The sequence below is a fragment of the Xenopus laevis genome, chromosome 2L (assembly GCF_017654675.1).
Source record: "Xenopus laevis strain J_2021 chromosome 2L, Xenopus_laevis_v10.1, whole genome shotgun sequence".
NCBI classification, from domain to species: domain Eukaryota; kingdom Metazoa; phylum Chordata; class Amphibia; order Anura; family Pipidae; genus Xenopus; species Xenopus laevis.
In genome coordinates this window covers 36,079,571-36,107,370 of record NC_054373.1, presented here as the reverse complement: position 1 = coordinate 36,107,370, position 27,800 = coordinate 36,079,571, and the positions used below count along the sequence as shown (strand labels likewise).

General features: G+C 40.0%; 2 protein-coding genes across 2 annotated transcripts in view; one reads left to right on the top strand and one right to left on the bottom strand.

Annotated features, from left to right (window-relative positions):
* serpinf1.L (serpin peptidase inhibitor, clade F (alpha-2 antiplasmin, pigment epithelium derived factor), member 1 L homeolog) overlaps positions 1-1,578 on the top strand; it is a 40,193-nt gene extending 38,615 nt beyond the window's left edge. The window contains 1 exon segment of the mRNA NM_001092514.1: positions 27-1,578. Coding sequence (NP_001085983.1) covers positions 27-289 — 263 coding nt within the window. The 3' untranslated portion in view covers positions 290-1,578.
* On the bottom strand, positions 684-27,793 carry smyd4.L (SET and MYND domain containing 4 L homeolog). Its single transcript, XM_018246147.2, has 11 exons — positions 27,647-27,793; positions 23,571-23,722; positions 22,659-22,803; positions 18,166-18,255; positions 14,600-15,614; positions 13,609-13,791; positions 11,696-11,847; positions 11,490-11,622; positions 3,454-3,570; positions 3,086-3,209; positions 684-2,989 (listed from the first exon to the last, which is right to left on the bottom strand). Exons 2-11 carry the CDS (start codon positions 23,702-23,704, stop codon positions 2,845-2,847), a joined length of 2,238 nt encoding a protein of 745 aa, XP_018101636.1. The 5' UTR covers positions 23,705-23,722; positions 27,647-27,793; the 3' UTR covers positions 684-2,844.
* Between the last annotated feature and the right edge of the window lie 7 nt (positions 27,794-27,800).

The following is a 27,800-nucleotide window of genomic DNA, read 5'->3' as shown; positions in this document are numbered from 1 at the left end:
TGCACTTTATTTTTCATTATTTACAGAGCTCCAATCTCTTTTCTCCACTCCTGACTTCAGCAAAATCTCTTCAAAGCCATTAAAGCTCTCCCATGTAGTACACAAAGCCACCTTGGAATTGAACGAGGATGGAGCAGAGACAGCGCCAAAAGCAGAGGCAAGCAGCCGCAAATACTTTCCTTTGGAGTATCACTTAGATCATCCTTTCTTGTTTGTTCTCCGTGCCAATGACAACGGCGCTCTCCTCTTCATTGGGAAAGTTATGGACCCTAAGGGATTTTCCTTCTAATAAATCAGTGCTGTGCTATCTCCTTTTAATGTTCTGAATGACAGAGTGCAATAAATTGCTTTGCAAAATATTTCAAGTCCCTTCACGGCAACTGGAGCTACTGTACTACAGCCGACACCACCGCCTCAGTTGCCTGTACTCAATTTCACTGTGTTCTTGAATCATTCTCCAGAAGAGTTTTCTTCCCATAGACTTCTGATTTGATATGATAACTCACAAAAACTCAAGTGGTATCTCAAATGCAATAACATAGTAAGCATATCCCCAACCAAATCCTACTGTCACTTTGGTAACACAAATCAGGTCAGCCACACAAGAAAAAGTTCTTGGGCCACTTCAGCATGGCCCAGGGCCAGAATATTTACAATTTAGGTGGTTGGACATCATACATGACTTGGGTAAAAAAACAAAAGCATCCATTTATTTCACCAGCTTTCCTTGTGTACATAAGGACAAACTAAAGATTAAAACAGGTCTTGTCACAAATACCTTTAATGATGGAAAATTTTACAGATTTAATAGGTTCCACCGTGACTTAAAGAGAGGATAAACACATTTCATATATAGGTGTGCTTCTCTATATATGTAGCATATTGCTCTATATAGCCAACAATATATATGGGCACTTGCTTGCCCAATATTTTATTCCTAAACCAAGCGTATCAATGTGCACATGCTCCATGTGGGTGATTGGAAAGAAGAGGTGCTGAAGCAGTGCCTGACAATCCTGCTACCCTATTTGTATTTTGTCAGGAACTCCCTGGTTGTGAACCAGGGACCTGTTGTATTCTTGCCACTGATCCTCACGCTTGAGCCACAGAAGGCACTATGGTGACAGCCTGATTCTGACAAAGTGCCTTCTGTTTTACTGCCTCCTTATCAATCTTCCCTGACACCAACCATATCCAGCTGCAGGCAGTTACTTTTTAAAGGGCTATTAAGCCTGCTTCCCAGACTCCCTTGCTGGATCATTGTCCAACCTGCCTTATCCCAACCTTGTGCCATGTTAATCTTGTTCCTGAATTGTGCTCCTGATCCTGTTCCAGTAACCCTGTTCAGTTCCTGCCATCTTGGCTCTGTTCTCTCTGGTATTCGATCTCCCGTTTTTGACCTAGGCCTGTTAACGGACTCTGCAAGTCCTCTGCCTGTCTCGACCTTGGTCTGTCCCTGGTTTGTCTGCCGACTGCCCTTGACCTTTGGCCTGAACTTGGACTTTTTGCCTGCCCTCATTTGTATTTTGTGCAGAGGTTTGTACGGTTTTCTTTATTAAACCAAATAGTTACTCAGCACATTGGCTCCTGTCAGTTTATCATAAGCTAATCCTTTAACATATACACAGATAGGACCAGTTGTGTGAATAACAGGTGGTCCAATATGGGAGCAGGTTGTTGGTAGGGTTTCATTTTCCTTTAAGGTTTGCTTTCAGTGAAATCAGAGGCCCTAGCCCAAACCATGGAAAACAGGCCCAGCCCCAGACCATTATTCCCTCCAGCAGGTTTAATGCATTCTGACAGGTAGACTTTTCCATCAGACTGCCAGTTGGAGAACTGTCATTTTTACACCACTCCAGCCAATGCTTGGAATTACACCTGGTGATGTTAGGTTTGTTTGCCTCTGATCAGCCTACAAATAGTTCTTGCACCGATATTGCTTCCAGAGACAGTTTGGAACTCAGACAGTGTCCCAGTGTCATTATAAGTCTATGGCACACTAGGAGATTAGTCTCAGACAATAAATCTTCCTTACCGTGAGCAAATAATCTCCTGCAAATTCTTTCCCACAGGCAATAATGTCTCCTAGTGTGCAGTCAGCCTTAGACAAAGTGTCCAGACACTTATGGCACTTATAGTTTAACAATTATGTCTCAGAAATAAAATGCATGAAGTGATTTCCAAAACAAAAATATTTCTTTTCTCTAATATCACTGTATCTCTTAAACAGTGTGTACGTATCGAAAGGCCTGAAATATCTGTTTAATATGACCATAGTAAAGGCTGATAGCAGAATGAGGACCAACAGATGGTGCTATTTGGTGTTCCTAACTATATTTCCAAAACCATATTCCGAACCAGATAAAATTATGACAGAGGACCTTGAGTCCATGCCCTTTCCTCTTGCTCACCATTCAGTTCTATTCCTCTGCTGTGCTTTTTCAAAGTGACAATGCCCCTTTATGTGCTCTTCTCATCTGCTTCATGTCAGAACAAATAAAAAGCCTTTGTACTTACTGCTCGTTAATGATTTCTCCCCTGATTCCTTCCCTGGCAGAAAAAGGAGCAGAGTTTCACATCTGTGATATTTATGAAAATAATGACTGAACAGGGACATGCATCTCATAAATAAGGTGTAATGAGAAAGCTATTCTAATTAGTCAAAGTTAGTCCCCCAACAGTTGGTGCACAGAAAGAATACAGGAGTTTCTGAGCATTAAGGCAACAGATACAGGAACTTCTGAGCCAAACAATATTTTGAAAACTACTATAAGCTCTGATTTATAGTTACAGGTCCTCATCTTGAGTTTTTCCATATTTATTCCTCTTTATTCTGGAAGTGTGTCACTTTCTAGGATACCCATGAAATTGTATCAGACATGTCTCCATAGTTTTCAGCTCCTGCACTAGATTGTGATCCGACCCATAGTGCATCGATAGAACCTTCTGAGCCTCCATGATAGTTTTCATTGCATCAAGCACCTCAAACCTGATTTGTGACAAAATCATATTGTTATGGGTTACATTACTGACCACACTATAATGGAACATCTGCAAAAAAAAAAAAATTATACTATTTTCTTACCCATTAAATAGGATCTGAGCAAGCTTGAAGAGTTCATGTCCAAGTTCCATACTGGAGGAGCCATAATGAACTTCAACTATGCTGATGCTCTTTCTAAGGTGCCCTGCAGCTGCTCTCCAATTGCCTATTCAGACAAGAATCAAAAGCGTAACTTGTTTATAATAGATGTTCCTTATAATTAGATATGTTTTGTTTTCTCAAGAATTATTTAAAAAAAATGAACCAAATGTGGTATAAATAGGAGGAGCTTGTTTTATTTTACAAGCCTTCTGAATGAGGGACTGCAATGGGTGCTTCATGCATATGCAAAACACCTTATACATGAACGCATTGGAAGACGCTTGCTTTTTGGTTCTGCCCAACATTACCATCTGAAGCTTCAGCCTGAGCCAGATGATCCATGATCTCCCCCACCAGCAGGTGATTCTGGGAGAGAAAACGCTCCGCTTCTGATAAACAGGACATCAACATAATTTTGGCATCATCTGACAGAAAGTAAGACAAGGATAATCAGTCACGTTTATTTCTAGTGAATTTTTGGCAAATTGATTGATGTTGGCTCTAACAAGAGGAACCAGGACAACCAACACAGCAAAGAGAATGAAGATAATATGGGTAAAACCTTTATCTTGAAATAATCTACAAATCAACAGAGATCAGCAATCTTGAATACAGGCCTTCTTTGACTGGTATATATATTATTTTTTCCCCTGAAAAGTAGTAGAGGTATGGCTGTTTGCACCAAAAGCACAGCGTTGCCCTGTGTTTTTGAAGGCCACTTTAGCCTCATAATAATACTCATGTTTAAATAAAACAAAAGCCCTGCGTGTTTTTAGCTCTGTTTTCTCCAAATAAGAAAACAAGCAGTGATATGGCTGTTTGCACCAAAAGCACAGCGTTGCCTTGTGTTTTTGAAGGCCACTTTAGCCTCATAATAATACTCATGTTTAAATAAAACAAAAGCCCTGCGTGTTTTTAGCTCTGTTTTCTCCAAATAAGAAAACAAGCAAATATGGTAGTCTCTGCTCTGTTAAAAAAAATGCCTTTCGTTAACAATTAATAAGGGTAGAGGGAAAGGACATTGGTACCAGACAACCATCATTAGAACACATGAAAAACATACTTGTTTTTTTTACCTATGGACTACAATGGAACCATCATAAGCAGGGGTCCCCAACAGTCAGATGTAAAAAGAGTTGGAGAGCAACACAAGCATTAAACATGTTACTGGGTGGTGCAAAATAAGTGCTGTGATTGGCCATTTGGTAGCCCCTATGTGGACTGACAGCCTACAGGAATCTCTATTTGGCAATACACCTGGTTTTTATGCAACCAAACTTGCCTCAAAGTCTGGAATTCAAAAATAAGAACCTGCTTTGAGGCCATTTGGAGCATCAGCCAAGGGGTTGGTGATCACTCATCTAAAGCAAGTATGATATTACTAAAAACAATATGCTTTAAAGAGAACTGGGAAAGCCTTATAATAACAACGTGGAATTTATAGAAACACAAGATACTTGAAGATATTAAAAGCAGCTACCACAACTGAACACCAGACTTTAAGGACAGTCTTTTTATGGTTTTTAGCTAATAGAGAGCTCCTTGGTTGTACCTAATCGCTGACTTAATTTCTCCAAAATCCGCTTGTGTCCTTTACAGTGTCTGCTCGAAATTTTTACTTGTTACTTGCCGCCATAAAGTCCCCTAAAGTAAGGTAATAAAGATAGCACTCACAAACTAAAGGTGCATGCACCAAGAACATTCCTTCCTCTGGACGTGCACACATCAAAAGTTAGGCACCCCCAAGAGACTACTTTCACTTACCCGACACCCTGGGCCGGTGCTCCTATCAGCAGAAAACGGTACTGCCCCGAGGTTCTTCTAGCAAGCACCACTGAGTGATCCTCTTCCTGCTTCTTCGGGCCTTCTCGCGGCTGCATATGTGCAGTAGAGTGAAAGAACCCTGGGCCAGTGCGCTTTTCTGCTGATAGGAGCACCGGCCCGATGTGTCAGGTAAGTGAAAGTTACTTAGTGGTGCCTAACTTTTGGCACCCTCATGTAGAAAATGGTATTCATTCTCCTTTAACAGAAGTTCACTTGTCAATACCCTTTCCTTGCCCTTTAAGTTTTATTAAGCTTATTTAGTTAGAACTAAATATACTTGGTGAATCTGAAAGATCTGTTAGCAAACAAGCTATTTTTCCCTTGAGGTGGGGATATCGGATAATCCAAACATCTGGCCCTAGGGTCAAGTGATCTAATCACCATGGTGGGGAGGAGGGCAAGGACTGCACCAATGAGCCAACACAGTCCTTGCCCCGATGGATTTTCAAACCTGACTGATTGACATCTGGTCGATTTCTGGCCAGATATTGGTCTAATAGGCCCATTGGCGTTCCCCATGCTGATAATCAGTCACTGGTAGCCCATGTATGGTCACCGTACTAATGCTCAAGTCCAGCTATAAAAGATTTGAATCATGAAATCTTTGGATGCATCATCTGGTTGTATGAAAAACAGTTATACCATACTAGCAATACAACTCACAGAGCCGTTTTGCTAGTACAGGATACCCCATGACACTTCCATGGGCTGCCCTACAACTGCTTCCAACCCTGCAAATCCATATTTATTAAGCCAAACCTTAATGACAAAATTTGGTTTTGGTAAGCTATTACTACTAACAACTACACAAAATTGTTTCAAAATACCTGCAGAACTTGGATACTTGGCTGTGACTAAAATAGAATAAGCTTATGTTCAGTTCAGCTTATAAACAAACGAATGGCACAGTGTATATGATTTTTCAGAAGGATGAATTCCTTGAGGGTTTTCTTTTTTTGCTCCCGGAGGCTACATCTGATTCAGAGATCTATTGTTTCTCTTCCCTGTATTAAGAACTGAATATTGCCGTTGCCACACAATGCTCTATTCTCTGCACAATAAGAGCCAATATACTCTTTCCACTTTGTTTCCACTTAAGTTCCATTCTTTAGAAATCCAGTTTTTTTTTTAATTTCCTCCATAACATTATAACACTACTTCTTGAAAGACTCCTGAGTTTGTATACAATTCTCGCAGACCCAATTGCCTTCCTATTATTCCTCGCAATTTTGTAATCTCTAGTTGTTTCCAGAATACACTGAATGAAGAAAAACATCTGCTCCAAAACTCACAGCCATAAAGGGTTGGACACAAGCAGACACTCCATGCACTTTGTCTGATGTTGCAGTAGGTTTATGCTGCACAAACAAGGAAACTTTCCAGTTGATTGTTTTGGGCTATAAAATAACAGTATATCTGATGATCTATAATGTATCAACAATTCTATTTCAGAAAAGGTCTCATACTCAACAGTTTAAACTCATTCATAAAAATATTTCAGTTATTTTTAATGCTATGGATAAAGATTTGTTTTTTTGAAAATATAACAAGTTAAGTATTTCAGACATATATTTTGGCACTAAATCGCTAGTTGTTCCTCTGCTACTCCATGGAACATAGCAAAGCCAAGGCTCTCGTGGGATATGGGATCCTAGTTCTGTGCACTATTCATTTCATGCGCTTCCAACATATCAATATCGAGCTGTTGAGCAACCAATTCCAGCATCCTTATACAAAACTTTGGCTGGCAGACTTTGTAATGCCAAAGCAATTAAAGGACTAGTTTGGGTAAGAGATGTCCAACATGGGTCTCTGTAACTACAGGTATGGGATGCGGGAAGGCTGTCTCCCATAGACTCTATTTTTATCCAAATTTTCATCTGTTATAATAAAACAGTATCTTGTACCTGGTAAAAAATCAAATATATAATTAATGCTTATTGAATTTTGAGTTTATTGAATTTTTTTATTATTTTCTAGTTGACAAGGTATGCAGTTCCAAATTACTGATACATCTATTACCCAGAAAACCCCAGGTCCCAAGTATCTGGATAACAGGTTCCATACCTGTATCAACATTCCCAGGCAGCTATGGTTCAGCAACCATGGGAAGATCATAAGCTGAATAAATACAAGGTCAAATCCAGCAGCCCTACAATTTTTGGCACCTCCATTAATAAATGGAGGTGCCAAAAATAGACTGAACATCCACGTTTAGTAATACAGCCCACAGGTGCTTGTTGTGTTATAGCTCCCAGTAGTGCCCGACAGAAGACACTGAAAAAACAGCGGCTGACAGCAGGAGAGCATGAAAAAAAAAAGGAAAACAAAAAACCTATAAGGTAATGGTAATACAGAACCAAAGGGAGTGGAGGCAGAGTGAAGCAGAACAGAAACTTGATACACTTTCAGTTTTTTGGTGTTACTGTCCATTTAAGCATTAATTAAACCTAATAGGATAGTTTTTCCAATAAGGGTTAATTATATCTTAGTTGTGATCACATACAAGGTATTATTACAGAGAAAAAGGAAATAATTTTTTAAATGTGTATTATTTGATTCAACTGGAGTCTATGAGAGATGGCCTTCCCTTAATGAAGAGCTTTCTGAATAATGGGTTTCTAGATAATGGATCCCAAATCGGCTCTTCTTCGGGTGCTAATCATCCCGCCGGCTAGAATCTAAATCGCGGGCAGATGGCATTCGTCAGGTAACTTTGGGCGACTTCGGAAAAAGAAGCGCTCAGAGTGCCATACCGCTGGCGATTTAGATTGTAGCCGACGGGAAGGCAGTTTGGGGAAGAAGAGGCGATTTGTCGTCGGGCGACTAATCTCCCCGAATCTCTGCGTATGTCTCTGCCCTTAGGTGTAGCTGCAGGTAATTGGCCAGTTAAGGGGCTATTTATGCCTGCCTCTTCCTCTACCCTGGGCTGGACCATTAACCCTTCAAATGCAATTATCATGCATTCAGTGCCGCTCAGCAACATGCATTTATTAGTTGTGCCTCAGTTTTTCTAATGATCTGGTAACCAAAAAAAAAATGTTTTCTTTAAAGGACAAAATCAATTGGCTCCTCTAAATTATATAAAATTAACCTAATTGCCTAATTTCCCAATGCTTGAATGTACGCCATGCACATAAAATAGTATCTTCCTTAATGAATGCCTCGGTGTAAAAGGCTCAGGCTAGATATTTATGCTAAATTTAGGTCGTAACTGTAGATAGCTACATTAATATGAACTATATTAGCTGATAGCTTTCTAATGCCTCATTTGTAAGAAAACCATTAAACTGGAAACTGCCTTCTGATATAAATATATAAATTAAAAAATTCCAGCCACAAATGGACGTCCCATACATAATGCTTAGAAACCTGAGCAGTGCCAAATGAATGAATATTATCTACGTGCCAATCTGTCTTTTCAGAATGTGTGAACTCATTAAAATGTAAAAGAAAACTTTCCCTTCTGCATACATCTATATAAACCTGGTTGAAACTAGGGATGCACCTAATCCACTATTTTGGATTCGGACGAACCCCCCGAATCCTTCACGAAAGATTCATCCGAATACCGAACCGAATCCTAGGGGCAGATTTATCAAGGGTCGAATTTCGAAGTAATGGGAGTTTTTTTGATCGAAATTGATAAAAAAAAAATATAAGTTTTTAACTTCGGGTGAATAGGCTGTATTCGAATTGTTCGAATCGAAGTTTTAGCGCATTCGAATCGAAGTATTTGCCCCAAAAAACTAATATTTTTAAAACTTCATGGGCTAAAACAGCAATTCGCCAGGTTTTAGATGACGAATGGTCGAAGTCGAAGTTTTAAAGAGACAGTACATGATAAATTTCGATATTCGAATAGTCAAATTTTTTTCCAATCAAATTTTGGCCTATTCGATAGTTGAAGTACACAAAGATAGCTCAAAATACGAATTTTTTTACTTTGAATTTTCACTTCGACCCTTGATAAATCGGCCCCTTAATTTGCATATGCAAATTGGGGGTGGGAAGGGGAAAACCATTTTTTACTTTCTTGTTTTGTGACAAAAAGTCACTCGATTTCCCTCCCAACCCCTGATTTGCATATGCAAATTAGGATTAGGATTCGTCCGAATCTGAATCCTGCTGAAAAAGGCTGAATTCTGGCCAAATCCCGAACCGAATCCTGGATTCGGTGCATCCCTTGTTGAAATCCCACAACGGGCTGTAATTTATTTTTGTATGTATCCCAATCCCATGCATCTGACTGCTGAATTATCCAGGTTATGGGCCACTCTCCCCCAACTGGAGGTGTAGCCCAGATCTAGAATTTACACACCAAATTGAAAATACATGCATGTTGCAATTCTCTCATCCACACCCTCTAGAAAACAAATGTAATGATAAATCTGAGCTGCCCAAAATACTGGTACCTGGCTCAAACTGATTTTCTGAATCTAACAAAGACAGCTGGGGATTCTTTATACCCTATATCAGTGCAGATCAGGGCTCAGCAAGTACATGTATGGGACTTGATATCCAGAATGATCGGGATAACGGATTGTTGCGTAATTTGGATCTTCATGACTTAAGTCTACTAGAAAATCATGGAAACATTAAATAAACCCAATAGGCTGGTTTTACTTCCAATAAGGATTAATTATATCTTAGTTTGGATCATGTACAAGCTACTGTTTTATTATTACAGAACAAAATAATTTTAAATTATTTGGATATAATGGAGTCTATGGGAGATGGCATTTCCGTAATTCTGAGCTTTCTGGATAACGGATCCCATACTTGTACTGTAAATGCCAAAAAAATCCCAATGCCAATATATATTGAGTGTCTGATTTTACATAAAGTCCTGCAGGCATTAAAGGGGACTGAGCTTGTGCACTGTGGATTTGCACAAAGTCGTTTGAAAGCAGAATTAATGCAAACCCTTTAACTGCTGGACAATGCAACATTTACACCACAAATTTGTACTTGTTCTGAATGGTAAAGTGGGAATGAATTCAGCACTACCCTGGGAATTGTCATATGATCCTTACAGGTGTGAATATAAACAGTATACGTGTGAATGATATGTGTCAGCTGCAGGGGTGTTGGCCTGAGTTCTGTTGGTGGATTTCCTTAATCACGTGGTGTGCACTTTATTCAAAAATCAGTGACTCCTGCAAAGAGAACCCAGTAAACGCTGGCTGACAAAGGTGGACACTAAAAAGCCAGTGGAACACAATATCATGGTCGAATTTAGCTCATTAATTACTAAACTATGTCCCATACTAGGTGTACGTTGTGCGGCCTTCAGTGAAGCGGTGAAAAAGAATGAAGTTGATCACTGTAGAATTTTTTATCCAGCACAAGCATCAGCATTTGTAAAAGGGGCTTTATATTTGTGTCATACTTGCTTGGGTTAGTGCTTAATCACATTCTTATCAGAGTCCTGGCAGGGCTCTCCTAGAATGAATGGTGACTGGTTCACTAAGGAGCCAGGTAATGTTTCATTCGAGGGGGCTGAGCAGAATGATAGACTTTGTATTAGTATATGAAATACTTAAGGGACACAAAAGCACAAATCACGGAAAGAGAAATAAAGAATAACTAGAACGCACAGCATTTCACTGTCAAACGTAACTTGGTGCAGGGAATAAATGGTTGTTACATTAGTTGATATATTAATCTGTGCCATCCAATCAATGTTATTTATTGCACAAGGAATGGCACAATGTATTGTTGAAAGTGTAGCCTGGAAAACTCCCCTTGTTTGAGATCTATGGGGCTACCAAAGCCTGCTTTTGACGAATATGCTTGTTATCCATTAGCTATGCAATAAAATAATGTAAGAAGATAGTTTTAAATAAAGATGCCACCTTTAAGGCAAGTTAAAGGGGACCCGGCACCCGAAAAAAAAATTCCAAATCCTCTTTTATGGCGCTAGTCAAGCAAAATAAACTTTAATTACACTATATAAATTATTTAAATCTTGTTTCCTTTGGTCTGGGAATTCATGATAGCAAGGAGACAGGAGCCATTTTGTGGACACTGTTTTTAAGGCAAGCCTCAGAATCTAGTTTGTGCACTAGAATGGGGGACCGGATGTCCATCCCCTTGCACTGGCTACACAATTGAATAGTGAAGAGAACTGGGGAATGTGAGGAGGGCAGGTGAAAGTAATTGTCTGCCCCGCCTCTATGCCGTAACGCAGGGCAGACTATATGTGATTTACAGCTGAGATTTTTAAACGAGTTTACAGCTATGAATGCTTTGAAAAAAAAAAATTATTTGGATTTCGTGTTTCATTTGAAAAGGATTTTTATTATACAGCTTTATATGTCTGGGTGACAGGTCCCCTTTAAGAATGCAGTGACAAAACAGCAAACTGGATTCATTCTGAAGATTAATTAATCTTCAAAAGTATAGTGAGTCCACAGAAAACAATCATTTTTTTAGTGAAGATAGTACAACTGCACTCCACCACAACACTAGTGCAAGTGAGTTCAGAGAGTCGCCCAGTTTATAATGTGCTGCTTACCTGTCTTGTTGTCCTGCAGTTGTCCCTTAGCTATCTGAATACGGTTCTCAAGCAGCTTTAGTCTTGAGGTGAACTGGACCCGTGCAGCGGTAAATGCACAACTTGCACCAGTACAGTATAATTCCTCCTCACCCTACAGAAATAAAGATAAGAATATCTATGTAAAGGCAAAAACATACAAGTCATTGAAAAAAATTAAATATTACCTCTAATTGGGTTCTGCACATCGGACAGCAAAATCCATGAGTCTTTTTCCCTTTCAGCTCTTCCGTACAGGCTTTACACCGGCATGTAAAAAAATATTGATCCTTCAATGACTGTTGCCTCTCAGCCACACCAATTCTTAATTTATGAGGACCTGCAGTAAAGGTAAATTGTTTTAATCACTAAAAGTTGCTTCCTGTAACCTTCACTGTGTAAAAAAAAAAAAAAAAAATGGGAAGCGAAATATGGTATTAAATGCAGAGTACTTTGTTTCGCCCACAGAAAGGACATATATAGGTCCTTGTAGACATATTGGGGCCGTCTTAACACATAGTGCAAGAAGAACAGTTCCCTAATAAACAGTTCACTTCACAAATGCAAATTTCACAAACGCAAATTGCACACACATATATAAAACATAAGGGCTCATTTATCATTACGAAATGTGTAAAAAAAAAAGGTTGATTGGCTAGACTTGCTTTCCTGCTTCCACTGAAGCAGTACTTGCTGCTACAAAAAGTGCTTTATTAATGGGATACTGTCATGGGAAAAAAACATTTTTTCAAAATGAATCAGTTAATAGTGCTGCTCCAGCAGAATTCTGCACTGAAATCCATTTCTCAAAAGAACAAACAGATTTTTTTATATTAAATTTTGAAATCTGACATGGGGCTAGACATTTTGTCAATTTCCCAGCTGCCCCTGGTCATGTGCCTGCACTTTAGGAGAGAAATGCTTTCTGGCAGGCTGCTGTTTTTCCTTCTCAATGTAACTGAATGTGTCTCAGTGAGACATGGGTTTTTACTATTGAGTGTTGTTCTTAGATCTACCAGGCAGCTGTTATCTTGTGTTAGGGAGCTGCTATCTGGTTACCTTCCCATTGTTCTTTTGTTTGGCTGCTGGGGGGAAAAGGGAGGGGGGTGATATCACTCCAACTTGCAGTACAGCAGTAAAGAGTGATTGAAGTTTATCAGAGCACAAGTCACATGACTTGGGGCAGCTGGGAAATTGACAATATGTCTAGCCCCATGTCAGATTTCAAAATCGAATATAAAAAAACTGTTTGCTCTTTTGAGAAATGGATTTCAGTGCAGAATTCTGCTGGAGCAGCACTATTAACCGATTCATTTTGAAAAAAAAAAAATGTTTTCCCCATGACATGTCCCTTTAACACAACATGTTTCTGGCTCTGGGCCCTTTATCAAGTGTAATTCACAACACAGTGAACAAATGCCTTTATACCAAAATTCGGGAAGTAGGAATAGTCCAATAAAGTTCATTGTTTCAGTGAACGTCCAGTGTGCTTATTATTTCCTCCTTTTTTTTATTTTTCAATATTTTTTTATTGGTATTATTTCCCTTTGAAGATAATTAGTTGGCCCTTGAAGACTAAATAAAAGGAAAATACATTTTTGAAATGTAAGAAAAATATATTTTTGAATCTGCTTTGTGGAGCTCAGTGTACAACCTTTGTTGGGTTCCTTTGGGTAGGCCAGTAGATGGCAGTACCATTGTTTATTATTGGCATTTGTATTTTTAATGGACTCAAGCACAGAGTTGGGGGGGGGGGGACGTTACATGTCACTTCTTGTCTTATGGTATAAAGGCATTTGTTCTCTATGTTGGGAATTACACTTGATAAAGGGCCCAGAGCCCGAAACATGTTGTGTTAATAAAGCACTTTTGTAGCGGTAAGTACTGCTTCATTGGCTCTCTCTTGGTAACCTACACTGCAAATTTGTCTGCTATTCTACACCTGAGGTGGCGGTGTATACCGAAATTTAGAGCCCATTAAAAATTTCCCACAGATGCAGTCACTTTCACTGATTGTGTTTGACTTCCTTCCTTGTTGATGGTAAAGTCCCACTCTCCACAGGCCCCTGTATACCTGCCACACGCATCCTGAAATACTAACCATAGCAGTGCGTCACTTCCTCATCTCTCCTTATTGGCCTATTAGCTCTGATCGTGACAAATCTTCCCTTAAATGACACAGTGGTATTAGGATCACAGGAGTGATTTAGCAGGCTCAGCACCGGAAATACTGCAGTGGCCAGGCGGACGCTTTTGCTGCTCTTCACAATCGACAAATTGCTCTCTGAAAACATAAATACCGTTATCCTAAGTAAACACTTGTTCATGGGAATCAAACTCAGTTGCATCAGGATATTTCTATGTTAAAGGGATTCTGTCATGATTTTTATGATGTAATTTTTATTTCTAAATTACACTGTTTACACTGCAAATAATTAGCTCTACTATATAAAATTTCATTCCGAGTGTATTTTTTTTTTAACTTGTAAAATTGGGGTGTAGGCAGCCATCGCAGGTCATTTTGCCTGGTCATGTGCTTTCAGAAAGAGCCAGCAATTTAGGATGGAACTGCTTTCTGGCAGGCTGTTCTTTCTTCTACTCAATGTAACTGAGTATGTCTCAGTGGGACCTGGATTCTAATAAAAAGTGCTGTTCTTAGATCTACCAGGCAGCTGTTATCTTGTGTTAGGCTGTTATCTGGTTACCTTCCCATTTTTCTGCTGATAGGCTGCATGGGGGGAAGGGAGGGAGGGGGGTGAAATCACTCCAACTTGCAGTACAGCAGTAAAGAGTGACTGAAGTTTATTAGAGGACAAGTCACATGACTGAGGGCAACTAGGAAACTCATAATATGTCTAGCCCCATGTCAGACTAAATATAAAAAAATCAGTTTGCTCTTTTGAGAAACAGATTTCAGTGCAGAATTCTGCTGGAGCAGCACTATTAAATGATGAATTTGGAAAAACACATGCTACAAATTGGCATCAAGAAATACAAACTTTATTTCAAATGCCCTGAATGATTTATGATAAGTAACTGAATTTGAGAAAATGAGTAGATACAAAAAAAATAGCCTGTATCAAATGTAATACCGTCATGTTCCTCTTGGAGTACAGTCACTGCCTGGGCATTACAATAGAGCTGCAGCATATGACGGAGTATTGTAGGACCAAGGAACTGCCTCCCCGAGGACCAGTCTTCAGTTCGACTTGACTCCTTTGTCATTGGTTCCTCTGTCTGTGATGATGGGGAACTCAGAGCATTCTTTGCCATTACCAAACACAGTTTTTTATACAAAGCTGCAGCAGTGAGTGCACAGAGGAACTTTCTCTCGGCTTGGTGATTTTCAGTGTGTGGCAGTAGATTGACTACAGCCTGGTAGGAACTGCAATACTTCTCATGATAGCTACTTTTGCTATGGCAGTCTTTCATATCATCACCTGCATCTGCTGACCCAGTCCCCTCTAACAACTGAGACACCAACCTGCAGCCGGCTACAAGCACTGCCCTAAGTGCTGTGTGACAAAAAACTCCAAGAGCAAGTAATAGGCAACCTAATGAACACTCAATATAGTGGTAACTTCTCCAGGCCTTATCCATGCACTCCTGACTACAGTAGCTGGCAAAACTGCAATGCTGACAGGGCAGGGAAGCTATGACTTTATTCAAGCAGTGGTGACAATAAAGATCACAAACTGTAATCTTAGCGTCCCATTTTTCTCCTTTTCTCCATTGGTTTCTCTCTGGGATAATCACACTAGCAAAGGCTTCTTCCCAGATTAGGATCTCCCCTTGCTCAATGTTCCGAGATGCCAACAAATGGCGTCCTTTACAAGTGTCAAAGTTAAGGTGCAAAGCACAGGAGGCATTTGTTATTTGAGGATTCCCGTCCAGCCCCATTTCTTTTAGTCTTTCAGTAGACATAGTCTGTTGGGGCCCTGTTTCAGGCTTAACTATCTCAACACATTCTAGTTTAGGGGTGTGTGAGGTCGAAGAAGATGGTTTTCTCAGTTTTTGAAAACATTCAGTCTTTCTCTGAAGAATCTTGTTCCTCAGCCGCTCAGGATACCCCTGGTCTTGTGCACGTTTAATATCCTCCAGGCATACCTAACAGGGAAACAGTTTTCCACAGTCACATATACAACAAGGATTTCAAATATGGGAGCTACAGGATGCATGTAGTTCATCACTTTGTCTTATATTGCCTGCCTCTGTTTGTAATACACTCTGATCCCTGAATCTGCACCGAGGGGTAAGTAAAAAGTTAGGGGCATTTGCCCGTGGTAGCAGCTAGGCTGGGGGTGAAGAGGGACAGGGGGTCTATTTTTTTTAATAAGGGATTTGTTTCTTCTTTAAAGGAAAACACTTTACACTTGAATATTGGAAAAATAGTCCCACATAGAAAATAGGAAGTAATTGGAAAACAGCTTTATCTCTGGTGAAATCAACTGAACTGTAAAAAGTGTTGGAAGGTGAACAACCCCTTTAAAGGGGAAGGAAACCTAGTTGGCGCAAAAACCCTCCCCCCCTCCCATGTGTTGCCCACCCTCCCTCCTCCCCCCTGGCCTACCCGTCCCGCTGGGCAAATGCCCCTAACTTGTTACTTACCCTTCTGCGCAGGTCCAGTCCAGGGAGTTCACAGACGAAATCTTCTTCCACACGATCTTCTTCCTGCTTTGACCGGTGCATGCGCAGTAGGAGCATTTCGCCGGTACGATCTACTGCGCATGCGCCAAAAGTACTTCGTGACTTTTGGCGCATGCGCAGTAGATCCGTACCGGTGAAATGCTCCTACTGCGCATGCGCCAAAACGCCGTTCAAAGCAGGAAGAAGATCGCGTGGAAGAAGATGTCGTCTGTGAACTCCCTGGACCTGCGCAGAAGGGTAAGTAACAAGTTAGGGGCATTTGCCCAGCGGGACGGGTAGGCCAGGGGGAGGAGGGAGGGTGGGCAACACATGGGAGGGGGGAGGGTTTTTGCGCCAACTAGGTTTAATTCCCCTTTAAGGGATAAAACTGTGTAAACATATATGGGAAACATACAATACACACGTTAATACTTTATTTATCAGTAGGCCTTCCAGCATTCTAATCCCCATTCCGATTAAACATTTTTTACAGTGAGAGCTGTGAGGTTTTGGAAAACTCCCATAAGTGGCTGTACTGCAGATACATTAGATAGCTTAAAGGGATACTGTCATGGGAAAAAATAATTTTTTCAAAATGAATCAGTTAATAGTGCTGCTCCAGCAGAATTCTGCACTGAAATCCATTTCTCAAAAGAGCAAACTGATTTTTTTATATTCAATTTTGAAATCTGACATGGGGCTAGACATATTGTCAATTTCCCAGCTGCCCCAAGTCATGTGACTTGTGCTCTGATAAACTTCAATCACTCTTTACTGCTGTACAGCAAGTTTGAGTGATATCACCCCCCTCCCTTTCCCCCCCCCAGCAGCCAAACAAAAGAACAATGGGAAGTTAACCAGATAGCAGCTCCCTAACACAAGATAACAACTGCCTGGTAGATCTAAGAACAGCATTCAATAGTAAAATCCCATGAGACACATTCAGTTACATTGAGAAGGAAAAATAGCAGCCTGCCAGAAAGCATTTCTCTCCTAAAGTGCAGGCACAAGTCACATGACCAGGGACAGCTGGGAAATTGACAAAATGTCACATTTCAAAAATGAATATAAAAAAATCTGTTGGCTCTTTTGAGAAATGGATTTCAGTACAGAAGTCTGCTGGAGTAGCACTATTAACTGATGCGTTTTGAAAAAATACATGTTTTCTGATGACAGGATCCCTTTAGAAGGGGTTGGATGGTGAGAAAATAGATGGCTATTGAAAATAGCATCAAGTACATCCAGGGACAGGTCTGACTGTTATCTTGGTATCAGGAAGGATTTTTTCCCACTCAGAGGCAATTTGGAGAGGGTTCAGATGGGTTTTTTTTATTCCCAGTTTAGGCATTTCAATAATTAAATTCACTAAAACGGCAATTTGATGTTAACTTTTTTTTACCTACCCCTACCAAACAAATTCACTTCCCTTGTTTTAATGAGTGGTTGCTGGTTTTATAAGGGTTAGGGCAATAACACAGGACAATTTTGAGAGTTTTATCCGAGATACTCATTGACTGACCAACAAAGTGCTCATACTTACCCAGTGTTATACTGACCTAAACTACAACATTGTCATTATAAAAGGAAATGGCAAACTAATTGTCTATGACAGTCTTTTTACTATTCATTCTTAGCTCCAAAATGCAAATTCAGTTTTTAGCAACACGCCAGGGAAGGTATAACAGTATAGTCATGGATCTCCGTCTGCCCCTGTAAATAGCTGTTCCATTCACATTAACTCTTCTGAGCTGTATTAAACTGATTTTCAGAAGCACATTTCTGTTGCCTAGTGGTAATCACACACTGAGAACATCTAGTGACCCAATTGCTAGGGTTTTAATCCAATAAACATAACATTTAGGGTAACACGGGATTAAAGATTTGCTTTGGATGCTGATAAACTCCTCTTCCCCAAGGGAATGTACCTGGCAATGGCTGTACAGTTTGAGATATTTAAGAGATGCAGATGGAAAGTATTTAATACATCTTCCCTCCAGATCCCTCAAAGGGAAAAAAAACAAGTATTACTTACTGAATATTGACCAAGGTGAAACAGAGCTGCTGATCTGTTAGCAAAGCATATTGCCATTGCCTCAGAACCAGATTTGGCATGAGTGATTGCCTGCAAAAGACAATGGCACGTTAAAAATTTGTGTGTAAAACATGTACTTTCATAGCGACTTACCTTGCAAATAGATATAAATGTTTTCAGACTATCCCCCGTAGCATGCTTCATGGGAGTAGTAAAAGAGCTTGTTTCTTAAAGGAACAGTAGCACCAATAAATTAAAGTGTCTTAAAGTAATGAAAATATCATGTACTGTTGCCCTGCACTGGTAAAACTGATCTGTTTGCTTCAGAAACAGTACTTTAGTTTATATAAACAAACTGCTGTGGAGCAGTAGCTGAAATTGATAAAAGACTATATGGCACAGGTTAAATAGTGGACAACAGATAACACCATTATGTTCTACAGAGTTTATCTGCTGTGTAACCTGAGCCTTTTCTCCTTTGAATGGCTGCCCCATGGCTACACAGCAGCTTATTTATATAAACAATAGTAGAGTTTCTGAAGCAAACACACCAGTTTTACCAGTGCAGGGCAACACTGCATTCTATTTTTAGTACTTTAAAACAATTAAATTTTTTGATGTAACTGTGCTTTAAAACAAAGCAAGGATAGTGTATACATCACATAGCACACCCTTGGGTGAAGCTAATATGTATGAATAGGTAACTCCAGCACACTCAGTGACACCCCGCATCTTTCCCAGATTAACCACAGCAAGGTAAATGATGTTTAAACAATAGGATCCCTTTTTATTATTTAAGAGAAGCAAATGGCAGGGATCTGAATATAACCAGCAACATTAAGTAAACAGTGTATTATAAAACAATAGCAGTTTAACAATATCATATAATGTATAAAGCAACTTTAATGTTGTATGAACTGCCCTGTCACAGCCTCAAATGATGTGTGCACGTTGGGGCCCTTGTGAATTAATCCTCTCCAAATCAGTGGCTGATAGTGCTGTTCCTTTAGTTTGCTGGTCAGCTGTATAACTCTTGCCACTTGGTGAGATTCACAATCCTTGCTGGTGAAGAATCACTTGGCAGAGGGTATAGTTCAGCAACAGCAGGGTTAACTCTTTTAGGTTAATAATTACACAGATCCCCCATAGGATATGGTGTTGGCAGTTTACTCACAGTCTGTGCTCCTAAATCACTTGAGTAACAATATATGAGCAGATATTGAGATGATGCAGGCAGCTCTGTCCTCCAGCAGTGTAATCACCTGGACATCTGTGCAGCTTTCCAGCCTGGGACTTTCTCAGCAAGCAGTCAGACAGTTTCCCTGGGTTTAGGATCTCTACAGGTGGCTCACTCTCTCTCTCTCTGGCAGATCTCTCACCCCAAAGCAGGAGACTCACAGCAGTCAGAAGTTCCCTGCTGTCCCACAGCTCTCTCCTTTACCCCAAAGTCAGAGGGCAGTCTGCCCCTCTCAAGCATTTTGCGCGCTTTCTTCACATTGGTAGTTGCAAGGCCCATACAGGGTCCTAAGCTCGGCTGCATGCTGGGAAATGTAGTTCTGTTACTGGCCTTGCAAACAATAGAAATCCAGGCTCTTTATTGTTGCTGTTTATATGTCGGGCTTACTTAGGGGTGTTACAATCATATATTAGCCAAAAATAAAGTCATCATCTTGCAAATGCAAAGGTCAGACATAGTTATCCCTTGATTACTGGCTTTAACCGTTAAGTAAACCTTTCCTCTCCTTGTGCAATTTTGGCGAGACGAAAACTGGGGTCAGCCACCCCTTCACACAGGACAGACCTGCCCAGTGTATGTTTAAATTATTTTCATTATAGAGGTGTGCTTCCCACTTTTAAATACTACCCTTGATTAAATAATAATCTGTCATGAAAAGAGCATTGCTACAACTGCGCAAATATTGGAGCAATCATCCCAGGGAACAATAAGTCGGATAGCCTTCATTTTGGACCATACATCAATATAACATTACCAGTGGCTTATTCAGGCTTTTAGTAAGCGTTGTGTGTTCCGTTGTGCAAATGTGAGGTGGGTGTAACATCATGTTGTAGCACAGTAGGGTGGGGACATGAACATGCCAACTTCACTCAATCACAAAAAAAGCGTATGAGCAGTTCTGCTAAATGAGTACTTATTGGACGAAAACCAATGAAAAATGTTAATGGATGCATAATACAAACAAACAATCATCACATTAGTCACACGGCCACGTTTTCCATTCTTAGTAGTTCCCCTTGAAACCAGTAAAGCTGGTAAATCTGCGATTAGCTTTCAAATGGGACATTTCAGTAAAGCAAGTGGGCTATTACTGTATATAAAGGAACAGCAAAAGGAGCCTATGAGTAAGTGCCCCAGTAGGCACAAAACGCGTTAGGCGGCCATCTGTATGTCCTAATAAATAAGTTGAAGTTTTAATCTTAATTTTGGCCTTTACTTTTGGAGAAAACTGATTTTTGCACCCATGGACTGGGGTGAACTGTGAGTATTTTTCTCCCTTCATTAATTATTTTTTGTTACTTCCTTTCTGTTTAATAATGGTACAATTACTGGCATTGTGTAACAATTTCTTTATTATATAAAGGAGTCAACACATTTCCTGTGATTTATCCTTCCACAGCTGATGGCTGCATGCAACCTTGCTATCTTGTGCTAACATAGATTTTAGCATGCTGTATTAATTGATCATATTTACATAAAAAACTACTTCCTGCACAGAAACGATCTTAAATGGGTGGTTCATCTTTATGATGGCTAATTCTAAGCAACTTTACAACTGGCCTTCATTTTTATAGTTCTTGAATTATTTCCCTTCTTCTGACTTTTTCCAGCTTTCAAATGGTGGTTACCGACCCTATCTTAAAAAACAAATGCTCTGTAAGGCTACACATTTATTGTATTTGCTAATTTTTTATAACTCACTTTTCTATTTAGGCAATCTTCTATTCAAATTCCAGTCTCTTTATCAAAGAAATACATGGTTGCTTGGTTAATTTTGACCGTAGCAACTAGACTGTCGAAATTGCAAACTGGAGAGCTGCTAAAAAACATCTAAATAACTCAAAAAACACAAATAATAAAAAATGAAAACCAATTGCTAATTGTCTCAGACTATCACTCTCTAAATCATACTAAAGTTAATTTAAAGGAGAACAACCTCTTTAATGGTCTATTAACACAGGTGTAAATGGAGGTACAGGTACTTACTGCTCAACAATTTATACATGCCATTCTTAGCATGCAGATGTAAGCCCTCGCATATGATGGAGGCAGGGTGTTGCTGAACTATACTTGTATATAAATCTATAATTAATAACTTTTTGTTAATTGGATTCATATTGGAGTCTTTGAGAGAAACTAGAAAATAAGAAATAGGATACACTGCTTTACAGTAGTGTTAAAAGTAGGCATTACAATCAGGACTCCAATCCTTACTAAATCTCCTTGGTGCAGCTCAGGCTGCTTACTGGCTACCCTAATCCTATCTATCTCACCTAGGGGCACATTTACTAAGGGTCAAAAACTTCGAATTTCGAAGTAAATTTTGGGTACTTCGACCATCGAATAGGCCAAATTCGACTTCAATTCAAAAAAAAACTTTGAATATTCGATCATTTGAAAATCTAAGTACTGTCTCTTTAAAAAACGTTGACACTTCACCACCTTAAACCTGCCGAATAGCCTATGGGGACCTCCTAGCTATAGCTAAGTTTTTAGAGTTCAAAGTTTAATTTTTTTTAAAATCATTCGATGATCGAATAAATTGTTCGAATCGAAGGATTTAATCGCTCGATCGAACGTTTTTACTTCGATCGCATATGGCCATATTTCATCAAAAAAAAACTTTGACTTCGAATATCGTACTACTGCAATTTCACTTCGAAATTCGACCCTTAGTAAATGTGCCCCATAGTGTGATCTATCCCAGAGTATATCCTTACAATTTACCAGCTCTATCTGTGCCTAGGCTCCAATATTGTCTCAAGTCTGCCCAGGAGGAAACCAGGAAGAGAAGACCCAGAGCACATGTATGTGTTTCCTTTTATACAATGGAACAATTTCATCTACTGGCCAGTTCCTGAACTGCCAGGAAAAGCTTCCCATCTATAAATAAGGACAAATAAGGACCCACTTAGCTGACCAAAGCCATAGACTATACAAGGGGCAAATAAACTAGTGCCCTACAAATGTAAAGGATAGAAAGAAAGAATCAAAATGTCAGTTTAAGGATATACTTTTATTTTTACGGATCTTTAAAAGCTAAGGGACATGGAAAGAAAATCCCTTGCAATGATTTTAGTCAGAAGTGATCTCCCAAGGGATTTAAATTCCCCCCACCAGTTGATGCTAGAATGTAAATCGTGATTTAAAAAAAAAATAAGTAAATAAAAAAAAAGCAAAAATATGAATTATAAAATAAACACAATTCTAGGTGATGGATTAGACATTTGAGCCCCCAAACTTCAGTGATCTTTACCTTGGAATATAATCCAGCTGCAGTCGCAAATTGCTTTTCGGCAAACCTCTTGTTTCCTTCTTCTTTGAAGAACTGTACCGCATTAGGGTCTTTGGCCACAGTTAGATTGCAGCAAAGTCGCTCAATAAGCTGCTCTTCATCCTGTCTGTGGAAGAAAGGCAATGTATTTGTTGCAATGAGCTGGGAGCCAGAGTACAAATTAAGTACAGTGAGTGTCAAAATGTATTCCTCAGTTTTACAAGGCAAGTTCTGTTTGTATCAGATGATGAGTCCATCCCTGTACCCCTATAACCCTAGAAAACACATTCGGTTTCGGATTGTTGAATCCATTCCCAGTTTTAATAATAGACAACCATGACAAACGTTCTTTTCTCTTAAATTACTCTTTCCCTATCACAGCTTGCTGGAACATGGTTGGAGGGATTGGAGTCTATCATGCCACAAGTGTATTAGTGAAGCCAGGCAAGTTCTTCCATCCTCATCTCAACAAACTAATTCTATACGGACCTTATTGTTTTGTACATGGTTATATTAGGTTTTTTTTTTTGCAGCTTTCTATTACAACTTCTTGTGCTGCTTTTGTTTCCAGAGACAGTTTGGAACTTTGCAGTGAGTGGTCCAAATGATGACATTTGTAGGATCAAGAAAGCTTACGCGCATGCGCACGAGGAACATGGCTCCAGACCGGACTGGGGTAGGCAACAGTTAAAGGTACGTGCCGGGCGCCCCCCCCCCCCCAAGCTTTGCGCCCTAGGCACGTGCCTACTCTGCCTACCCCTAGTTCTGGCCCTGATAACACTGCATGTGCAAGGATGAGTACATGAAATATAAAGCTAGAAGAAGTTTGAAATTCATAGTATGATATATGTGTGCGTTGCATTGCCCTCTCGGTAATCACTAAAACGAACTTACCGGAAATGTGATAAACAAGCCTGAAATATCTCATCAAGGTTTGCAGTAGAAGAAAACTTCTTTTTCTCAGATGAGGTAAGATGTGCCCATATGATATGGACTTGATCTTGCCACTCTTGCACTGGATGTTCCATTAGGGAGATGAAGGCAGGCTGTATAAAAAGAAAAATGCAGGTACAGCTATAAATAAAATCTCCATCAACAGCTGTTAAATCAACAGTCTAAATATATAACACCAGGGGAAGAACAATTCAGATAGCAGTGTGAGTTGTTGAAGCAGCGGGTCCCTAACTAATACATAGTACATGTATATAAGTATATTTTCCTGGGACCTGTTATCCGGAATTGTCGGGACTTGGGTTTTTCCAGGTTAAAGGTTTTTTTTCAGCAATCTGGTTTCTAGGGTGCATTGAATAAGAGACTGGAATATGAATAGGAGAGGCCTGAATAGAAAGAAGAGTAATAAAATGTAGCAATAACAATAAATTTATAGTCTTACAGAGCATGTGTTTTTTTAGATGGGGTCAGTGACCCCCATTTGAAAGCTGGAAAGAGTCAAAAGAACAAGACAAATAATTCAAACACTATAAAAAAGGAAAAAATGAAGGTTAATTTAAAAAGTTGCTTAGAATTAGCCTTTCTATAACATATTTAAAGTTAAAGGCGAACCAACCCTTTAATCTGCTGATTTGGGCCCTTTAGACCAATTTGGCAGTTTATCAGCCTGTGTTAGGGGATCTCTGATGGGCCCACCTGGCCAAAAATCAGCCAGATGTCGATTGGGCAGGTTTCATGTTGCTGTCAGATCGGGGACCACAATGTTTAGTTGATGTGGTCCCTCATCAGACAATCAAATTAAATCCCGATATTGTCCACCTTAGGTGGGCACATTATGGAAAGATCCACTCGTTTTTGATGACTGTCTTATAGTGTATGGTCACTTTAAGAATAAAAGGACAGGAAGTTTGTGACATTAAAGTAATTGAAGCACATGCTAACATGACGTGAGAAAAAGAGAACAAAGCAATAAATCAGAACAACTCCAACCAAATCTGTTAATCCAGTGCATATTGCCGATTGGGCAATAGAATATTAGACTACTTCTGGGACTACCAGAATATTAGAAAATATTAGAACAGCACCGAATAGCTTTTCAAATTAAAATGCATTTTGCAACTTGGTTTACAAATCAGGAAAAATTAACTCTATATTCATGCTGCTATAAAAATATATGTTTATTTTGTCAAATTAAAATACATATCAATTCCCCCTATGAAGCCTAACGCTGCACCTGGAACTCCAAAAACTGCAATAAAAGCATTTTCATATAAAAAGCTACATGGTGCTTCCAAGAAAGAGACTCTCATAACCAGGACCAATACCCATCAGTACTACTCTAGTGATGGAATTATTGGAGGCTCCTATACCAAACTGTTCAGTTCAAGTTTACATACACCAAAAGATGTATAAACACTATTTCACCCTTACCATGTTACTAAACATTGTCTGTGCAGAGTATCTATTTTATTTCGCTATGAACTCATTTCAAAGGAATAGCTTAGAGACCAATTTATTTCATCTTTTAGTTACCATATCTGATGTCACATTTACAATAGTTTCGTAAAAGTTGGCTACTATTTCATAAATGTGACAGTATTAGAAAGTTTATGCACAAAATAAACAAATTTACTCACACAGATGGGCACCAAGTTACCCATAACAACGAACCTGAAATTCATTTTGGTTGGCTTAGTACATGAAAGCAAATATCTGGTCAGTTCCTTTCCTAGTAAATTACCATCTCAACCCCCCATCTTTATAAAAATGATTTGTGAGTAAGTGGATATCGGTATCTATGGATATTCATGTCATACAACTGGTCTGATCATGATAGACCACATATGAAACTACCATGGCATTGCATTCAATGGCACTGTATGCCTATAAGGGATTAAACAATCTGGTGTTTTTTATTAAAGATGGAGAATAAAACTGTGTATGCAGAATCCCCTGTAGAGCCCCGGTGAATTGTAAGGATTCTGTTCTCAAGCTAGTCTCAGTCACTATAGCTCTGGCCTTGAGAGCAGAGCCACCTGTTTGGCTGTAAGAGCAATTCTTTGTTTTCCTTGCCATAGAATATCTAATGCTAACTCCCTTTACTCCCATAAGCCTTCATAACGGTCCCATGTACAAATCTATAAAAAAAATGTTTTTTTCTTTGTTCAGGGTTCTGTCTTTTGCTAAATTCTGAACCCACAGAGCTTGTGTAAAATAAACTTTGTCTTTCACCTCCTGTAACTCTGAACTTTCCTCAACACTTCAGATAAAGTTGAATGATTTAAACCACTCCATACCATTAATGGTCTAAAAAAATTATATATTTCAAGAAGAAATGTGGGTCTTAACTTTTCATGACTACACATCTTAGGGCAGAGACACACAGGAAGATTCGGGGAGATTAGCCCAGCGACAAATTTCCTCTTCTTCGGGGCGACTAATCTCCCCGAACTGCCTCCCTTCCGGCTAGAATGAAAATCTCCGGCGGAATAGCACCCGGAGCGCTTTGTTTTCCGAAGTTGCCCAACGAGGAAACTTCGTGCAACTTCGGAAACCGAAGCCCTCCGAGTGCCATGCCGCCGGGGATTTTCATTCTAGCCGACGGGAAGGAAAGGGAGGCAGTTCAGAGAGATTAGTCACCCCGAAGAAAAGGAGGTTTGTCGCTGGACGACTAATCTCCTGAATTGCAGCGTGTCTCTGCCCTTAGGGCAGAGAGACACACGTGGAGATTAGGGGAGATTTAGTCGCCCGGCGACAAATTGCCTTTTCTTCGGGCAAGTAATCTCCCCGAACTGACTCCCTGCCGGCGATTTAGATTCTAGCCAGCGGGGAGTCAGTACAGGGAGATTACTCAGATGGCACTCGGAGCACTTCGTTTTCCGAAGTTGCCTCACGAGGAAACTTTGGGCGACTTCAGAAAACAAAGCGATTTGAGTGCCATCCCACCGGCGATTTAGATTCTAGCCGACAGGAAGGCAGTTCGGGGGGGATTAATCCGACTACCTCCCAACATTTTGGAAACAGAAAGGACAAAAAGATATGCTGCGTGGAGCACAGTGAATTTTTTTTTACCATGCCCATTTTTGAGGCCACACCCCCTAATTCCGGAGTGCCGTCCTTTCTTGGTATTGGAAATTGCACACCACCTAATCACCATGTCCATTTTACAAAATTTGGTAGGTTATGAAAGAAAACACATTTCTATGGTTTTTGTATGTTATTACAGTTTTGCTAATGAAGGTGAATTGCCCTTTAAGCTGTGTCTTCTTCATATCTTATCTAAAACTGTTACAAAAGTATCTTAAGTGTGTATTCTGGGCTCTCTGCCAAAAGCCAATTAAGTTAGAAACTTAGTAAACTTTTCTGGCGGTTCAGTACAGCAGATAATAGAGAAATTTGGGAAATGTCAGTACAAATCCGGGACTGCGTGTTGAACTGTCAAAAGCGGGACTGTCCCGCTCAAAGGGGGATATTTTGTTTTCTGAAATCGCACGTAATTGCATCACGAGGAAACTTCGGAAGACAAAGCGTTCCATGTGCCTGCCCCCAGGCGATTTACATTTTAGCTGGCAGAAGGCAGACCGGGGAGATTAGTCGCCGCGAAGAAGAGGAGAGTTGACGCTTGGCAACTAATCTCCCCAAATCTGCCCGAGTGGCCAGACCCTAAGTCTCCTGAAGAAGAGGCGATTTGTCGAGTTGCGACTAATTTCCAGAATCTGTGTGTCTCTGCCCTTAGGGCAGCCAAAATAAACCTTGAGTTTCCAGCTATTCCTGGAAAACATAACAGAATCATTGGGGGTTTCTTGCGAGGAGGGGATGAGTCAAACAAGCAACCCTGTAGAGGTGGGATTGGGAAGTGCCATTCAAATTTTGACGGGGGTGGGGTGTCTTGGAATTGATGCAACACCTGTGACAGCTCTGCGAGACTGCGTGGCTATGCAGCCATTCTTTATAGGAAGAGTAACCACACATAACTCTTCTACATGCAACTCAGCTAGGCAACAAAAAAACTCACTCACCGCTTTTTGCTCAATTCTTTCTATCGAACGCGCCTGATTGTTTTGGCGCCACGATGACGTCCCTCAGACAGCCAATAACAAGCCAACGTGTGATCTAGGGCCGCCATCTTTGTTCATGGCAGTCCAGTCACTGCCCAGTTTTGCGCAGAACGCG